Source organism: Protopterus annectens, chromosome 7.part1 (genome assembly GCF_019279795.1).
Source record: "Protopterus annectens isolate FY-2018-M chromosome 7.part1, PAN1.0, whole genome shotgun sequence".
Lineage (NCBI taxonomy): Eukaryota > Metazoa > Chordata > Ceratodontiformes > Protopteridae > Protopterus > Protopterus annectens.
Genome location: NC_056740.1, coordinates 237059407 through 237079492, shown reverse-complemented (window position 1 = coordinate 237079492; position 20086 = coordinate 237059407). Strand labels below are relative to the sequence as shown.

Here is a 20086-nt window from a genome sequence, read left to right as displayed (position 1 = left end):
AACTAAGTGAGTTGGCCTTCTCATATGTTCTCCTTGGATTAGGTAGAATGAAGTAATGACACTAGACTGGGAGGAGTGTCCCAGATTAAATTTGCAGTAAGGGAGGGCAACTGCAATGCCACCAAGTATAAAAACAGGATACCAATAGGGAGGGAGGGTGGAAAACAAAAATCAGAACAAACAAACCCAACCAGATGCTTAACAATTGTAGAACATTTCTAGTTAATACCTCACACAGTGAAACTAGCTAGAAAAGTATATGCAGACAATAAAAGTGTTGTAAATAACTCATAAAAATAAGCAAAAAAAACAGGGTACTTAATGTTATCTATAGAGATCACTTGACTCAGTGCCCTTCCTCCGATTATCTCAGTGTGAAATGGCAGAAACACAAGTTAACTTCTTAAGTAACAAAGTTGAAACCTGAAACAACTTTAAAAAAAAGCTTGAAAGAACCAATGAGGTGCTTATTTCAAGCCGTAGTCCAGGTAACCCAATCAGCCAATGACCATAAACAATTCACTCTCACTGAAATGCTGCACTGGCTTTGTCTAAACTACGATAGCCTGGAACATGTGAACAACTAGGCCCAAAACACAAGCCTGAATATGGACAATGCTACACTACCTACACTACTTAGGTAGAAAAAACTTGCATAAATGTTTAAACAGATAAAGGAGCAAGGAGACTCTCGAGAATGCTTTTAACTGGAAACAAGTTATATGATACACTCCTTAGCAGGAAATCAGAAGAAACAAACCCAACCAGATGCTTAACAATTGTAGAAAATTTCTAGTTAATACCTCACACACACAGTGAAACTAGCTAGAAAAGTATATGCAGACAATAAAAGTGCTATAAATAACGTGTAAAAATAAGCAGAAAAACAGGATACTTAATGTTATATATCACAGATCACTTGGCTCAGTGCCCTTCCTCCGATTAGCTCAGTGTGAAATACATGGCCAAGCCTGCAGGACACGCTTAAGAGACACACCTGCCCCCAACAACAATGGTCGTAGTAGGGGGGATGAGAGTGTGGTTGGTAGACCTGGCATGAATGTTGGGCACTGGAGGCTGGGTTGGTAAAACTGAGGTCAAAGGGGACCAAATATATATATTAGGAAGGTGCTGTGCAAAATAAAGAGGGCTGCATTAATGTCAGGGAGGAGTGCAAAATTTGGGTGATCAAGTCTGTGTTTTTAAAGATTGAGTGGGTGTTGAGAAAATTTGGTCTGAGCCTGCTAAAGCAGAATATATGTACAAACATGATCTATTCCTTTTACAAAATCTAAGTGGAGATGTCCTTGGTAATAGCAAGGAATACTAAAAAAAAAGTCCCTCACTAAACTACTGTTTCCACTCTTCTTACAGTCTTACCTAAAGATTAGGCTAGATAAAGTTATCTGGACATTAGCTTGTAAGCAATCTTTCTAGAAACTCATGGAGACTGTAAGTGGACCCACTATACTAGCCAGCACTGACTATAGCTAAGAATGTTTTATGCATGTATGAAGCAGGAGCTGTACTTAATCAGTTGTCTTCAAAGAGAGTAAAGCATCTCATGGTCTGTCTTAAGTCATAGACTCCAACAAAGGGTGGAATCATATGCAGCTGTAGACAAGGAAAGTTTGGGAAAACTTTGGACTTTACAAATGCTTCATATGAATTACAGATCATAATCCCTTAAACTGGTTACTCAGAGCCAAATAGTTAGCTTCTCAGACGAAGATTACAGCTACAGCCTTTCAATATGACAAGTAAGTACCAGTATCAGTAATGCAAATGCAGCTGGACTCAAGACAGGGGACTGTGTAACATAAACCAAATTGGGTTTATATTTCTAACCCCAACCCATAAGGTTCACTTCTTCGTGATATCTGAACAAAGCTGTCTTAAGTCTAAGAAGGGAGAGTTGTGTGACAAGCTGAATGAAGCTTACCGTTGTCTTTTAATAAAACACAGGCAATCGGTATTAAGCTGAGTGCAGTGTAATTATGTTTTCTAGAAAGCATCAGAGGTTGCTCTGTAACTTACATGGACTCCTTTTATTTTCTTGCTGATGTGATTCATTTGAATAGACACCTTGAATGACATTGAAAATCTAGTTTGAGACATATTGGGAAATCACACCACCCTCTTCTTCATTGGAGACAACGATGAAAGAGCTGCTGCTCAGGACCTAAAATTGATGGAGGGCTGACGTTTTCTTAGGAAGACTGCTAGTACTCCTGTCACTGCCCACTGGGTTATCTTCACTACTAGGGTGGGTGGAATGTGATGTTCCTTGGAGGTTTGGTACAGTCTCAAATTTGTCTGGTCTTGTGATCCAGTTAGCTTAAGCTGTTAAGAGTTATTGAAGCTTTAGGTAAACTTTGATGAATGCCTCTCATCTTATTTGGAAAATCTATACATAGGCAGTCAAAAAGAAAAGAACTTGCCACATCAGGTAATCAAATGATTAGTTTTAATTTTCCATGTGGTGAATCTTCTAAAGACAGTGGCAGAGCTGTTATAGGAAGTCTGTAAAGTCCTTTCTGTGCAGGCATACATGTTAAGAAAAAGTCTGATAGAAATGCACCTTGCATTCTCATTAACTGAAGAAGTTTATCCCTTTTCACTCTGATCATGATTCTTTGTTGACATTGTGATTTCAATCTTGTGCGATTCCTCTATCTTACCAGTGGGATTTTCCATGGAAGGTTTACAGCTTTTGGGAGTCTACATTTGTGGAACGTTACTATGTACTAGCCTTTAGTATCCTTTTTCTGGCCCACATCCCAAATTATTTTTTTCTGTGATTGTTTCCTAAATAGTTCCGATATTGTTTTCACATAGTGATGGTCCTGGATAGTAGTGTGAAGATTCTGAAACTATGACTGTGTACTGCAGTGGTTAATTCAAAGAAGTTTCTTTGATGCCCATTTGTCAGTTTATGTGTTTTTATGAGTGAAAAATACTACCATGATTTCTGGAATCCCTTCCAGAATTCTTAATAGCAGCTTCCTTAGATGTCCTGGCCTGAGTTTTCATAAGGATGTGAGGTCCAGACTTAACCTATCCAGCTTAACGTGTCTTATGGACTGAATGACATGGTGAAAATATAAATATTAATGTGTGTGTGTGTGTGTGTGTGTGTGTGTGTGTGTGTGTGTGTGTGTGTGTGTGTGTGTGTGTGTGTGTGTGTGTGTAAATAAACAGTGCTACTTGATCAGTACTGGGTTCAGAGAGAAGAAGCCAAATTATGGTTAAAGTTGTGGCTTTATTACAGTTAAGTTGCCACTATTGCTGTGGCCGACTCACCCTCTGTCTATGTCTGAAGGTGAAAGAACTGGGGAAATAATGATTGGGAGGATTTTTTTTTGAATGCTAAATAAGTCAAAGACAACATGGTATTTATGATTCCCAGTTTAAGTCTCAAACACTGATTATTAGAAGACTATTAGAAGAAGAATGTTCTTGTTTTCAGTAGCAAATAATGGCTTCCATGGTGAAGAGGATGTTAAAGTTGTATTAAAGTATGTGGAAGATTTGAGATGGATCACAACTGTGCAGTGAAAGAAAGCAGAAGAAATGTTTAGTCAGTGATCAAGGTCCTTGAACTGGTAAGCAAGGCAGTAGGTAAGGCTTTATTACAGAGTGTCAGTGAAGTATCTCATACCTCCCCAATGCAATGAACACATTTGTCAAGGCTGACTTTACCTAGCAGTATCATTTATATTAGCATGACTGACTTTTCCACAGTCTTCACTGATAATATCTGCCTTCTTGAAAGGTGAGGTTAATGACAGGCAAGTTGACAGGCATGAGTTGTTGATTAAATTTGTTGCAAGTAGTTTTAACAGAGCATGGATCTTTGGTATGCATGAGTGATTCAGTGTCAGAAGAACAGCATTTGCAGTGTAAAGATAGGTCTGCAACTGGGCATTGTCCACTGGAATGGAGTTAATGAAAACAGTTGGTTGTTATATTCCAAGGACTAGTGCCTTTGGGGCTCTGCTACATTTGACTTTTAGGCAGGAAATTATAGCTTGGAATGTGGCTGTAAGTTCTTGATTGGAAATAGCTGTGCATCCAGTTTATGACATATAGGATAATCTCATAGATCTTAAAGAAAGTGTTTGTCTGTGTATGTGTCTGTCAAAGGTGCAAGGTAGATTCATGATGCTGCTTCTGTAATGTTGCTTTCATCGCTGTACCCATAGATTAAAAGAGAGAGACTCAAACCATAGTGGTAACATTGTCCATTACAGTGCTCATGCTGCTTGTCGCACATAAGGCTTTAATATGTTTTTTGACTGGGAAGACATTTCTTTAATAATTTAGATGAGGAGGAGTCTGATATTTTATTTGTATGGCACTGCTTGGTATTTGCCGAGATTTCTCTGATCTCTGTATTCATTGTTGTATGCGTCTGTAGTGTCTGAGTTGTAAATTTGGTTTTACATTGATGTATTTATCTTAGACTTGTAATGCATCATTGTAAACCTTGTGACATACACACTCTGGACCAGTAATCATGGAGTTTGAATCCTCATTACTGGCCCTGGAGAGGGACATTCACTTACAGTAAAAATGGATACACCCAGTATTTCCAGATGCAGCACTCTGCATCAAGCACAATTTCCCTTAAGAGCATGCAGGGAACACACTTAGTACAGAGTCTGGATTTTTCTGTCTCCCTCCATGTCCCCAGTAAGACTCCCCACTGTCACAGCTATAGAGTTGAGACCTCAGATGAGTGTCCAAGCCAAGTTCTCCAGCACCCTATCTGTGAAACCAGTGCTTTGTGTCCCTACTGCAAACAGCTGACACACTCTTTGAGTGATTTTCACACACACAGACACACAAACACACCTGGGAAAGGCTGGCACAGATTTACTAGCTATCCCCCTTCTGCCCAGACTATAAGGTAGTTACACTGCCACCAGACACCCCAAAGCCAGCTACTCTAAGGCTCTTGCAAGGGTACCCAATTATACTGAGTAAAATTAATGTTAATACAAATGGAAGTTTGACCAGCAGCAAGGCTTCAGGAGTGGCCAGAGCTGTCACCAAATATATATAAGTACTCACAGAGATTAAAATAGTCTCTAAAAGACCAGCCACAATGAAAAGTTTAAATGTATTTAATAATAAATAACAAAAGAACATGGAAATACTAAATATCTATTTGCAGTAAACACCAGAGATTTAGACATGGGAAATATTAAAATAACACAGATGAATAAATTCACACAGATACAGGAAAACAGTACTTAACTAATCTCACTATATGTTCCTGACTGATGTAAAGAATTACTATTCCCTGGTTTACTTAGAGCAAGGCAAGATGATTTAGGTGAGGGTCCTTCTCTCTCAGGTTCCAAAAACAGACTGCCATGAGACTTCAGTCTCATCTAGTATTAAATATCATTTTTGTCCTAGATTGCTGAATGACATCACATACATCTGGTCATCTTACTTCTGATTCCCATGTTACTTCCATTGCTAGAAACTGCCAGGATTTAGCAAGTGTGTCAGTAACACACACATACACACACACACACACACACACACACACACACACACACACACACACACACACATACACACACACACACACACACACACAGAGTTTTGCGCAGATCTGTTGCAGCTTCTGGAAGTCATAAAATTATTTCAAACCACCACCTTTCCAAAGTAGCAATTAGCTCCCTCCAGGGACAATGCAGAAAGCTTCCTAGTACTGACCTTTTGTTTCTGGCTGCATTGAGAACTGTAAGATACAATCTTTATGGACTAAGCTAGGTAATTTAATTTCAAACTATTTTCAAAGTTAGGTGGATTGAGATTAATCTCTTCTCTTTCAGTATCCTCTGTTAAAACATATACATTTAAGCAGTTACAATAATGTACATATATTTCTTTTTCTGTCCAGCAGGGCACACTGTCGGTACATTTTTAACACAAGCAGCTTTACAAATAAATTTTTCAACACAAGCATCTGTACAAATCAGTTCAATATACAAATTAAATATAATTCTTTACAAACTTCCAGCTAGCTGTGCTGACATATGTTACACATCCACTTCCCTACTTCTCCTGGCATAGCTGGCAGTACCTCACATCATCACAAACCTGATCACTCTGCTAGTCAAAAATATTTAGTATTAGCTACAAGACTACTGCACCACTTGGGATAAAAACGTTTTTTGCTTAATGCCAAGGTTTGGAGAACTTGGGTTAAGCATAGACATGTCCCTCCTTCCAAAAAAATTAAGATCTTTTTGTTTTAATTTTTGAGTACAGAGGTAGTTGACAGTTTTGTTTTATGAGTTAAGAGTCAATGACAGACTCATCAGTATGAACCCAGTGATCTTTCTGAGTTATTTTAAATATGATTTGTTTTATTTTTCTCTGAAATTACCAACTCCTTATGCTGTACTCCAAATACTGCTGTTTCTTCCTGGCCACATATCTTGGCTGAAGATAATCCTTGGTTCAGTCCTGCTACTGACTTAACAAAGAAGCAAATATGAGGCATTGTTTACCTCCTATAATCAGCAGCACTTTGTAGGAGATGGTTTATAAATCACAGCTGAATTTAACCAGCTTTGTATTGTAGCTGTAACTAAGGGGTAAGAGATGAGCATTTTCTCAGCCATAACAGTTCATGTAGTGAAAGAAATTTGTACTTTCTGTACAGTATAACAGCATCCAGAAATATGGGACTGGCTCTTGGTTTAGCTAGATACCTCTGAAGGAAGAATTTTGGCTTGCTAACCTACTGTTAACAGAAAAAGAAGTGGTAGATACAACTGTTCTGCACATTAACTGTATTTTTAACAGTATTTTTGAACTATATATACAGCTTTGTGAATAACTGCTGATACATGTAAGCCTGGATAGCAATTAAAACTGGCATGTTTTGTATTCATAGGTAGACATGTTTTCATTTGGAATGGTCTTGTATGAGTTGATTTCTGGCCAGAGGCCTGTCCTTGGGCACCATCAAGTTCAGATTGCAAAGAAGCTTTCCAAGGGCATCAGACCAGTACTTGGCACACATGAGGAAGTACAGTTCACTGGCCTACAGGATCTCATGATGGAGTGTTGGGACACCAAACCAGAAAGGGTATGTACATGTTAAAACAGCAAGTAAACTATTGTCTGCCAATACAATAAGTATGTGTTTGTTATAGAGTGGTAGTAATAACTTGACTTTCTGTTATCATTCCTCTAAAACAGTATTTTGCTTAATCATTGAGTGTTGTTGATACATTCTTTTCAGGTGCATCTTACACTGTATATTAAATGCTGTTCGTTAGTTAACTTAATAAAGTTGGACTGGCCTTTAAAGCCATGCTGAATGCCTGACAATATAGATATCACTAAATACATCATTATTGATGTATGTATTGATATCTACCTACCTTATAACAGTATTTATGTTCACTAAAGCAATGCTGAAAAGATGATCCATAGAATATCACAGAAGCTGATTTATTCGGTAAACTTTATCTAATAACTAGGACTTTTGGTAGCTCTTAAACCTAGACTAGTTTGTGTTATTGAAGAATACAACAAAAATAGGAAGAAGTTATATTAATTTTAAATACAATATAAAATTTTATGTATTTAATCTTTGAGGGGGACAGCATAGTGCTGCAGCATTTAGCATTACTGCCTCACAATGCTTATTTCTTTCAGTTTGGTTATCAGCCATAGCATGGAGTTTGCATACCCTCTCTCTTTCCCACATCTGTGATGAATTCATCAAATTACCCATAGATGTGCATGTAGTATGTGTGTCTGTGCACATGCACACGTCGACCTTAAATGGAAAACTGCCCTTCCCTGAATTAGTTTCTTTAGTTTTAGTACTAGGCTATCTGCCCTGGGGCATTTGCAAGCCTAGCCCTAGAGATGTGGCTTTCGCCACCCCATGTACTGGTACTAAGGAGTATAGAATAAATTTAAAATATTGTGCCTTTGTCTAGTATTGACACATTGAAGACCCCCTTACTTATTAAAATTAGTTTACTGTGCCTCTGTCAAGCAGCAACACAGGAGAGACCTCTAGGGTAAACCTACGATCTCCCATCCACTCGTCAAGATTTCTCTTGAAGAGAGTCAGTGAGGGGCTCTGCCTAACATGAACTGGGATTTTGTTCCAGAGTATGGGAAGCCTCTGAGTTATGAATCTGTCCCTCCAGCATGTTCTATTCATGTTTGTACTGAGGTTTAAATCTTTGGCTCTCGTGGTTCTTATGGATTTGGATTTTTTGAGGTTGAGCATGTCCATCAATTCCTGGTTGGACATGGCCTTGTACGTCAGGCACAGATCACCTCTGAGCAGGCGGTATGCTACTGAATAGAGCTGGAGTTTCTTTAGCCTGGTAGCATATGACATATGTTGAAGACCCTTGATCCTCTTGGTGAGGTACTTCTGGGGTCTCTCCAGCTGTTGTAAGTGCCAGGTGAGGTACATACCAAATGGGGCATTGTACTCAATCATGGGCCTGATAAGGGAGGAGTACAGGGGCATGATGACCTCCTTTTATCTGGATGTGAACCCCTTCATCATAAGGTGGGCAAGGTAGAAAGTCTTTCTAACCACTTTGGCAACATGGGTGTCAAATTAGAGGTCACTATCAACTTGGGTCCCCAGGTCTCTGATTACTTTTTCGGTACTCAGTGGGTTACTGTCTATGTGATAACTTGTGGGTACTTTGTTTTTCCCAAAGGGGATGACTATACATTTCTTGGCATTCAATTTAAGGCCATGATTCCGGCACCAGTTGTCCGTTTCGGTGAGGCCTTTCTGTAGGATGTATGTGTCAGCTGGTGTATCGACTATTGCACCTAGTTTGCAGTCATCTGCGAACTTTGTCAGCCACAACCCTCCCATGTTTGCTTTCACATCTGAGAAGTAAATGCCGAACAAAAGGGGTCCCAGGACAGAGCCCTGTGGGACACCACTTGTGACTGGCTTTGAGTCTGACATGGCTCCCGCAATCTTGACTTTATGGGTTCTGTTCTTTAGCCAGTTTGCAACCCATCTTGTGACATATGGATTTACATTTAAGCTGTTTAGCTTATCTATGATCCCCGAGTGGGGTATTGTGTCGAAGGCTTTAGCCAAGTCCAGGTAGGCTGTATGGACTGCCTTGCCCTCATCAATGGCTCTAGTGACTGTTTCGAAAAAGTCAACCAGGTTCAAAAGGCAGGATCTGCCCTTTACAAAGCCGAACTGGGTGGAATCAAGTGTCTGTAGGTCTCCAAATTTATGAGTTCCATAATAATTCTTTCCATAGCTTTGCAAACCAGGCTGGTCAAGCTTATGGGGCGGTAGTTCCCAGGGTCTGTAGTGGAGCCTCCCTTGTGGAGTGGGACCACTGTTGCTGTACGCCAGTGTTCAGGTACATATCCTGTAGTAAGGCTAAGGTTAAATAACCTTTTTATATGCGGGTTTAGCTCCTCTTGGAGTTCATGTATCACACAGCCGGGGATACCATCAGGTCCCATAGATGCTGTGTTTTTTGCTTTGCTGAGGGCGGTTCTCACCTGGACATCAGAGATGACAGGGAGGTTACATTCAGCTGGGATGAGTATTTCTTCTTTTGGAGGTGAGGGAGGGGAGAAATTTGCACTGAACCTGTCTGCCAGAATGTTGGCAATATCTGTGGGTTCGGTAAATTTTGTTGTCGTTGTGTACTAACTCTGAGCATATCTGAGGGTTTTTGCCCAGGTTTCTAACATAACTGAAGAATGCCTTGTGGTTATCTTTAGTGTCCTTAGCGATTTTTCTCTCAAAGTTGGCCTTGGATGTTTTTATGAGAGAACGTAGCTTTCTACTAGTGCTGATTAGTGATGCCTTCCATTTATGGGATTTTGCTCTGTCTTGCAGTAGCTTCCTTCTTTTATTATACAATTTGTTTATGGCTGGGGTCCACCAGACAGGACGCTTTCCTTTGGTGGAGAGGGTCTTGGTTTTATTTGGGATTGCACGATCCATGTATTCTTGGAGATGTCCGTAGAAAGCATTTGTGTAGGATTCAGCATTGTGGGATGTGGTTTCCATTGGCCCTGTGGCCTTAAATGATACCATCTTAGTCTTGAGAAGTGTAAAGTCGGCTTTTGAGAAGTTTCTCACTGTAGTCTTTTGTGCTGGGGGTGAATGTGGTAAATGTATATCCAGGGTGATTAGTTTGTGGTCAGATCTCACCAGTGAGGGGAATACTCCCGGTGTGGAGCGTTTTGTCCCCATGTTTGTGATGATCAGGTCTAGTATATTATCCCACCTTGTGGGAGAGGTGACTAGCTGTTCCATTGCATTTGAGTTTAGGAATTCCAGGAACCTTTGGGCTAGAATAGTGCACCCAGAGTATGTTAGGGTAGTTGAAGTCTCCCAATATGATGGTATTTGGTGAGACATTCATATCTTCCAATGACTTCAGGAAGGCTGAGTGGGGTTCTTGAGATTGGGAGGGTGATCTGTAACATGCAACCAGTTGTATAGCAGTTTTGCCTATGGTTAGCTGCACCTGGATGGTCTCTGATGCTTCATGAGTTGCCACTAACCTGGAGGTGTGGGTATCCTTGATGAATATGGACACTCCCCCTCCCTTTGTGGTTCGGCCCGGGTTTTGGTGCCGAAAAGCATGATACGAGGTAAAGCCTGGTAGCGCTGGGGTGCTCTCAGGAGCCTTGAACCAGGTCTCGGTTACAGCGCAGACATCGATGTTCTCCATACTGAGGAGTGCTTTGAGAGCCTGCATCTTGAGATTTAGACTTCTGGCATTGAGCAGCATTACCCTTAATTTTTTTCCATTTTTGTTTTCTAAGGAGGTGGGTTTGTCTTTTGAGCCTTGCCTAAAAAAGGCACTATGTGGGTGGCAAGAGCCTTAGCCAATATCCAGAAGCCCAGTGGTGACAGGTGCAAGCCGTCCCTTGCGAAGCAGCGTGGCTTGTCCAGCATGTCATCCCAAGCAGACAGATATTGGATCCACCTAGAATGACACCAATAATTGAGCCAATTATTAAAGCTGATCATCTTGTCTTTGTATTGTGGCATCATTCTTGGTGAGGGCAGGATGCTGCTCAGGGTCAGGGTCATACCAGCCTGGGCTACATAATCAGAGAGCTCCTCTATGTCTCTTTTCATGTAGTCCAAGGAGGTACGTCTCAGGTCATTCACGCCGGCATGGACAATGACGGAGTCATATTTGTACATGCTTTTGAGTGACCTGAGTGCGTGTGTTATATGGCGGATCTTAGCCCCCGATAGGCAGCTTACCATTACACTCTCCTTGCTCAGCCTGGTAAGTGGGATGTCAGTGTGTCTGACTATAGAGTCACCTATTACTAGTGTATCAGGCATAGTGTTTGGCCTTAAGGGCTGTGATTTATTGACACACCGATTTATTGAAGTATGTGTTGCATGTGTTATGTTTTGAGGTGGTGGATTTTTGGGTGTCTGCTTTGGGAGCCTCTGTTGTTTTGGTAAGTTTTTTAATAGAGCCACCAAGTATGTTTTTGTGTTATTATGTGCTTGATTTGCAGTTGGGGTAGGTCTATGTGTGACTGGGTTTGTTGTGTGTGTGGTTACCTTCCCCTCCTGTCTGGTCTTGCCAGTCCTGAGTTGAGAGAGTTCAGCCTCCAGTTTGGCTATATAGTTGCATCTCTCACATGTATTTGTGTTTGTTGGGAGGAGGAGAGGGTTGTCTGTGTACATGAGACAATTATAGCATTGTCTCAAGATTCCCAGATTAACCAGCTGAACAGGAGAAGATGCTAGCAATCTACCACTCGACATGCTAGAATATTATGAGAGTTCTGTGCCTTTAAGGGAAGTGGTTGGGGTGGTAGGTGGATGTAGTGCTACTTGAGTTTGAGAGTGCTTGCTTAGAAGAGAAGCTTTGAGAACAAGTGCTATGCTTATAATATAACGAGTAGACTGGTTATTCTAAGAGTAGAGCTTTCTAAGGGAAAATTTGAAGAGCAGACTTGGCGGAGCCAGAAAAAGTTTAACCCTGTTTAACTGGCGCTGCACTATGTGCACAATTGCGCAAAAGCGGATTTTAAACAGGGAACTTTAAAAGAGCTAGAAATGGTCCAAAACAACCAATTACTACAGCTCTTGTGCTGAGGTCACTCCTTCAGGGACAGATAGGCTGCTCAAGGCTCCCCACTCCCACTGGTGAGCAAAGAAACTTCCTTCTATCTAAGTAAGGTAATGGACAAGACAGGAACTACACCACAGCCCAGAATACAGCAAAGCCTGTAAACTGGTCTAAACTAGTCGAGGAGAGGCGGGAAAACAAGGATTATTTTTTTGTTTTTTTTTGGTTTTAGATAGAAAACACACAGAAATACAGAAGGCAGCAATAAATCAGTTACACAGGCTAGCACACTTTAGTGGGCAGCCTCAACAGTTAAATTAAACAAACAACAGATTTTTGATCAATTTTCGACCAGGTAAAATTTTAATTGCAGATACTATATAATGCAGCAAACCGTTAAAAAAACAGTATAAGCTTGTTTAAAATAAGCAAGAGAAGGTATTCCAAGTAAAAAACAGAAAAAAATACTTAAATCTGGAAAGTAGTCGCTTTTCTCAGTTCTCTGTAGCTAGGACCACGCTGCAGGACCACGTGGAGCTGTCTCACCAAGTATCATAATAGATTCCAGGTCCCCCCACAACTATGAAATGGATTAAACAGGTAATGTGCGAATGAATAATTTTTGGTAAATGCCTTTCCCAGCACCTTTGGCATATAAGTGTACTGAGAGCACAGCCTGTTAAGGATTCACACCAGTTTGTGTTGCTATGCAATCTGCATGCTTAGTTTTCTTTAATTAGCATTGTTTTTGTTTATTTATATATGTAAAACCATTTAGAAGGTAAATCTTAAAGTTGAATTAATGCTTAATTTGGAAGCAGGAGGGGTACTAGGAAACATGGAAAAAGAGGGATAGTTTTTGTTGGTAACTAGTCTTCTTTAACAGAATATGTTTCTCAGTTTTTGTATTATAAGAAAGGAAAGGGAAGTGTGTTACAAGAGTTTTATATGCATTTAAGACTGAGAATGATATGTAAATGTCAGAATTAAAGTCAGAGGAGTTTACAAGAAAGATTTCACAAAAGAACTATACTTAGGAATGCAGTCTTACTTTAAGGAGCCTTTATCATTAGGGAGTGACATAAAGTACTTCTGTAGGTTTTCCCATCAGTTAGCAGTTTTTTGACGCAAACATCTTTGAGGTTGGGGGGGGGTGAACAGCCCCTGGAATCAGGTTTCAGGATGTTTTTCTTTTAAGCTAGGCCATGGATTTTTTTCAAATGGGTTGGGAAGGATTTCAATAGCCAAGGAGTAAGATGAGAAACGCTGTGAGAAGAGCAGTGAAGAGTGATATGTAGAGTTTGAAGAGCTAAGGTTATATGTGGGAGATGTAATGGCCATACAATAAGAGAATCATGGGAAAATATAGTTTAAAAGAAAACTCCTTCTTCCACTGTAGTTAACCTCATCTCAGGAGTTGTTTCCTTATAGTAATGTCTTATTTAGTGTCCAGAAACCCTTTTTTGTGTGTTTATGTTTATTTATTTATTTATTCATTCATTTATTATTTTTTTTTTGCATCTGCTTACCCCTTTACTAAGCTCTTATTAGACCCACTGTTTAACAGAATGCCCCTATTAGTATGTATTTATAGAAACTTATCGTTCAGTTTGAAAGATCTCAGAAGTTCCTAACTAAAATAAATTCGATAACCTTTAAACCCTCATTTATCTGGTGAGACTGGCAGCCCTCTCTGTTATAGACAGCTCTGAGGTGATCTGTGTGCAGCCTTCTGAGACATGAAAGTTACAATCCTCCTTAACATCCTATTGTTTCTCAGAACAAATGGTTCCTCAAATACCTAATTAAAGTACTTAAACCTTCTGCAGATAAATCAGACACGCTGGCAGAATACTCTGCTAATGGCATTTCATAGAAGCTTGTGAACATTACAAAACTTTACTCCCAAAAGTACACAACAGCATTGTTAAAAAAAATCCTGGAAACTCTCCTTTCAGTAAGAGACTTTAAGTAATGGAAGGTAAGTATTTTGGTAGAATTTACGAAGCCTCTACCTCCATCAGCTACAAGAAAAAAACCCACAGGTCAGCGTTGAACAAAAATGTTGACTTCTTCCATGTCCCTTCCCTTTTGTTAATATCTGAAACATCTCTTCTTCTAGATCCTAGGTTGACTTTAGCAGTCACTATGTCAAAGTAGAAGGAGCAACAGATCCTCAAGCCCGTTTTGCTGATGACAGTTGTTATGACTACACATATTTATTAATGCTTACATTTCTTGAAGATGACAGTTAAGTTATGCAGTATGATGATGCCTATGGGTCATCTGGCAGTTTCTGCCTCCCAGGAACTCCCTAGAGTTCTTGAATCCTAGCTAAGGTCTTTATTATATATCAGTCTCCTTTAAGAAGTCTAAATTATAAAAGAAAATGAGCAGCTGTAGTAGTGGCTTGTCATCCCACCCACCCCCTTGTAGACTGTGGTGTAACTATATCATCAAGTCCTAGCAGTGCTTGTTTTGTAAGTCAGGCCTTAGCCTTTACAATTGTCTGATGAAAGCAGATGTTGATCCTCTTCCAAGTTATTCAGCACTCAGATGTTCTCCAGCAGTGCATATTGCTTTATTGCACTATTGCCATTAAAGGAGATATTACTTATAAAAGTGCAAGTCTGCATGTTTAATTATGTTCCCTTTCACTGTTAGTTTTGCTGTGTTGTCATGACACTTAGGCCTTGCTTTTCTCAACAACCTTGGCAAAAAAAATATTTTAGATTTTGGAAAATTCTGCAGTAATTGTGGGAAAATGAGAAAGCAATTCATGTCATTAAGCAAATGTTTCGTCCTATGGTCTGTAAATAAAACAGAAAATACAATTTAAATATTGTCCACTCTGTGTGACACAACAGTTCAGTTTATTTGTATGTTTGCATTTAGTTAGTTAGGTTTTGTAGTTGGTTAATTGGCAAGGTAGGCTTGTACAGGACCCTATTTAGTCACTGTGTTGGCCAAAAAGCTACACAATACTTGCAAAAGAACCTGCAAAAATGACTGCACAGTCATATTTAAAGGTAACAATGTAATTAACAGAAAAAGCATTTTATATCTATATATTTATGCATAAATATATATATATATATATATGTGTGTGTGTGTGTGTAAATATATATAAAATTATGACATGGTGTTATATGTAACCTGTTTTCACTGAAACGTGCATTTATTGTCATTCATCGGGTGAGCCTTTTTATTTTTTATTTAAAAAAAAACAGAGATATCCTATATTTCATTCATTTGGACAAGAAGACAGTCCCAAAGGGCAAGAGCTAGCTTTAGAAAGGATGATTTGCAGATAGCTAGGAAAAAATGAAATTTATTCAATTTGTCAGAAGAGGGAGTATGTAATAAATGGGTTGAATTGTGAACAATTAAGTTGTTACATAATAAGGGGCAGTATCTTTCATGAAGTAGTTTAAAATGAACAGGTTAAGGATTTAGGATGCTGTCACAGAAATGGTGAGCATTTAGAATCGTTAATTGTAGCACACTGACTCTCATTTGGAACCACTAGGTAAGTTGTTCTGAGAATTCCATTTTCAGCAGTGTTCAGTGTTAGTGGTATTGTCTCCTGAAAAGAGGAGCATTTATAAGCAGTGTGTATTCGAACCTAGTGATCAGAGCATTGATAGCATTGAAATGTCAAGCTTAAGATAAGTAGATGTGAAAAGTACACCAACATACAAAACACAAGAAAGCAGTACAAAGAATCCAGACCAATAAATCTGCCTTTCCTACACAGCAGACTGCTTTTTTGAGTACCTTATAAAGGAAGGGCGTGAAATGTTTTCTTCTCCCCTTAAATAAAAATTCTAATTTCTAGGTCCTTCTTTACTTCACAGGTAATTAACCACATTTAATTGCTGTGTCTGTCCAAGAGACACAGCTTTGATTTCTCTCCCAAGTAGAAATTTTGACATGCAGTGGAAAATGACAGTTTCCGACTGCAATAAGTGTATACAGCAATGTACAAAATACAAGAAAACCAAATAAAGAATACAAGCCAATACAATTTCCTTATTTGTGAGTCTTCTTGTGTGAGCTTCCTTGGGGAAATGTCCTTACAGATGTTTATCCAGACAGAATCTTGCAGAGAGTAACAGCAACTCTCTCGACAGTGGTGCAGGTTGGCATTGATTATTCTTGACCAAAGAGTTTAGTCAGCCCTCGTTTGTTAAGCAGTTTTTATCCCATGCTGGAAAAATGCAACAGCAGACACTCTAAGGGGAAAGCTGTGAGGTTTTCATGAGTGGCTTCTGAACAGCTGTATGTTCCTGAGATTCCTGGGACTCCTTGATCATGGTTCATCAAGCTGTTATTAATCAAATGCAAGTAATGAATAGACAAGATGAAGACAGAAATGTGTTCGACACCATAGAGCAATATATATAAACAAACTTTCATTTAGCTGTTATGGATGATGAGGCATGATATGATGCATGCAAATTACAGGCAGGGAGGTAAAGGAATTTACATTGACAATACATTGTAATTAAAAGACACAACCTACTGATGACCTAATTCAGTTTATTTATGTATTTACTATTTGTTTACCTTGCACTGATCCACTGACTCTGTTCAGCCATGACTTTGACCCAGTGAGCAGCATTACACAAATAATATAAAGTAATTAATACGCAATAAAAGAATGCATAAGTTAAAAAAAATCATAACATACAGAGCTTAAGTACTAGTACTCTGACAGGAGTTATCAACAGGTTTATTTTTTTATATATTTAACATTTGTTAAGTGAGGAGGAGAACAGGTCCAAGGTTCCTTTTTAGTCATGACCTGGGCAAGACTGGCCAGACAGTACAACTAAACATACAACAGAGTGTAGAAGCAAATTCTTAGAAATTTACATTGGCTTTGGCAGTAACACATTTCATTTAGGTACAGGTCATTTTGAATTGTCTGATAGTTAAAGTTCATTACTGACAGAGCAACTTAGTTTACATTTCATTTCCAAAGAGTGGTAAGAGATGAATTAGTATTAAGCCAGTATCTGAAACAGATAATTGTTCCTTGCCTTGTAGATTCTTTCTAGCCCACATCTGTGAAACATTTGCAAGCACGCTGTTTCATCAGATCTTTTTTAGTTGTAATTTGAAGTTAATAAATTAATTCACTTGTCTTATTTCTTCTGTGGGTTTGCTCCAGCTGGAAGCTTTATTTTTAGAAAAGGCTTTTTCAGTAAAGGGGTTTGGCTAACACAGGGATGTCTTTTTTTGTGTCTGTATAATAATCCCTATTAAACAGCTTTGCCTTTAAAGATGGACAGTATCCAGTATTAAGGGTGTTAAGCAGTATCTCATTTCTTGCTGAAACCATTTACCATTCTTTATTGTAGTGCAGTGATGTTTTCTATGATGAGCTACGTTGATGAAGCATAGCATTTTATTCTTGGTCATCTGTAATAATGTATTAGCAGCTGACTTTGCAACAATAAGGGGCTGTACATATTCAGTCCTAAGAATGAGTACATTGATGTCCATGGAATGTCTGGCTTCTGGACTGAAGAGATTGGATATTGCATACGTTGCTTGAAGTTGACCTAGTATTTTGTTAACCTAAGTTAATAAAGTACAAAGTAAGTTCAAATATATTGTCAAAAAGCAACACTTGAAAGCAATAGATAAGTACACATGTACAGTATAGAAACACATCAGGTAATATTTATAGAAACACACAAGGATTCACGTACAGGCACATTAGTGTAGATAGCTTGAATTTTTACCTGGTATTAACCATTGTTTTGATAGCAGGTGCACTGGCCTGCCTTAAGAAGATAATTTTTGAGATCATGATTGCCACAAGTAAAAACCCAAGATGTACTTGCAGCCTTCTGAAATGTCAGACTGTTTGTAGTGAGATCACAGTACACTGGAGATCTGGAGTTTGCCCTTTCCCCATTGTAGTATCATCTCAGAGTTGGTAAATATAATTATCAGGTGGTGTGAGGATGCATTCTGGTTTGCTCCCTTCAAATGCACAGTTTCTGCTGTTTTTGTGAGGTTTTTTTTGGATGTTTCAGAATGTCTATTATATGGTCTAGATCATATGAAGTTTGGCATTCTGAAATATTGATGTGAAGTATATTGCTTACCATCATGCACCCACTTCAAAACTTTACTAAAAGCGCACCTAAAAACATGCTGGCTATGCCCTTGCAACTCCCATTCTAATATCAACCACTCCATCCAACCACTACCTTTCTTTCCACTTCACTAACTACCTTGATTATAGCAAGCTCAGATGCTCATAAGCCTAGTACTTATTATACAGCAGGAACTTCTTATTGTAACAATTGTTAATGTCTGTTATGTACTTCACAGGTAAAGATTCTAGTTGTCTACTGATGTACTATGTTCTTCATCTGTAAATATGTTTTAAGTAATTGCTATGTTAAATTGTTAATTGCTATGTAATCCAATGTAACTACTGTCTGTTTATTTTAACTGTGGAACTTTTCTCCCCGGGCCTCCACTGAAAATGGACCTACGTCCAGTCGGACACTCCCGGTCAACAAATGTAAATAAATAAATAAATAAGTAGATCCAAACTAAGACAGTTATTAAAGCCAGTCATCTTCTGATCATACTGTAGCATGCTCTTGGAGAAGGTCGAATGCTGATCAATACTAGGCTCATACTGATCTTGCATGCATAATATGGGAGCTCCACAATGTCTGTATTCATATAGTCCAGGGAGATAGGGCTCAGGTCATTTACACCTACATGGACTATGACAGTCATACTGGTACATGCAATCCAGTGACCTAAGTGTATGCATGATTTGGGAGATCCTGGCCCCCTTAAAGCTCACTGTGGCTCTGTCCTTACTTATTCTGGTAAGTGGGGCATCTCTGGGTCTCACAATGCATTCTCATGTGACCAAAATATTGGGTTGTGTGGTTTTCTGCCTCATGGGTTTATAATCTGGGATATCATGGGATATGGTAGTATGTGTCTTGTTGGTTTTATTGAGTGATGTAGTGGTTGCTGAAGGCACTTTTTAGAATACAGTGTGTAGGAGGTCTTTGTGGTTTTGTGAGATTATTCTTAGCCTCAGAATATGTCGGCCTGTGTGGCTGCTCCTTACTATGTAAGACAGGTGTAGTGTGTGTTTGTGTGATATTGACAACTTGTTTGGTTATATAGGTGAGTTTACATGAGAGCCTTGCCTCTAGTGGCATTGTACAACTACATCTGTCACATAACTTATCTGTTTCTTGGAGAATTAGATGGTTGTCAGTATACATAAGGTAGTTGCTGCAGTGCCTCAGGCTACTCATATCCACCAGGCTGGCTGCAGAGACAGCAGAGAAGTGCATGCTCATAGCTATGGATCCTTGTTACATGTTTTACAAGGGAATGGTGCTGGACAGGTTTACAGCTAGCTAGCCTGGTTGCTGTAGGGGTGTAGATTCCTTTCAAGACAGCCTAAGACCCAGCTTGAAGGGTGGGTGATTCTTAGTGTGCAGATTTATTTATTTTATACATTTATCTTTTGTTGACTGCATTAGTCCCACTAGGCTAGTAGCCTCTTTTCAGGGGACAACAGTGAACTTCACCTACTCTTTACCATAGGTGCCATGGAATCTCTTATATCTACCTGAGTTATCAGCAACTCAGGCAGATGGGGCCTCAGTTTAATGTCTAATCCAAAGGATGACACACTGCAACATTAGCAATTGATGTATCTGATTTGGGAATAGAACACACAGCCTTCTGCACCAAAGACAAGTTCTGTTGCGCTTCTAGCTGCTCTTTATGCAGCTAGGTGCAGATTAATTTTCATGAGTAGTTTTATAGGGACAATTTCAATTCAAGGTGGTTGTGTTAACACAGGGCACTGATAACCAGTGCTTCACAATAAGCAATGTTGCACAAGTGCAACAACTTTATATAGGCACAGAAAGTCTGAAAACAAATAGCCTAATCCACAGCCAAATAGGACAAAA

General features: G+C 39.2%; 1 protein-coding gene across 1 annotated transcript in view; it reads left to right on the top strand.

Annotated features, from left to right (window-relative positions):
• Positions 1–20086, top strand: part of LRRK1 (leucine rich repeat kinase 1) — a 2417153-nt gene that overhangs the window by 2134835 nt on the left and 262232 nt on the right. The window contains 1 exon segment of the mRNA XM_044078686.1: positions 6923–7117. Within this exon segment, the coding sequence (XP_043934621.1) occupies positions 6923–7117 (195 nt within the window).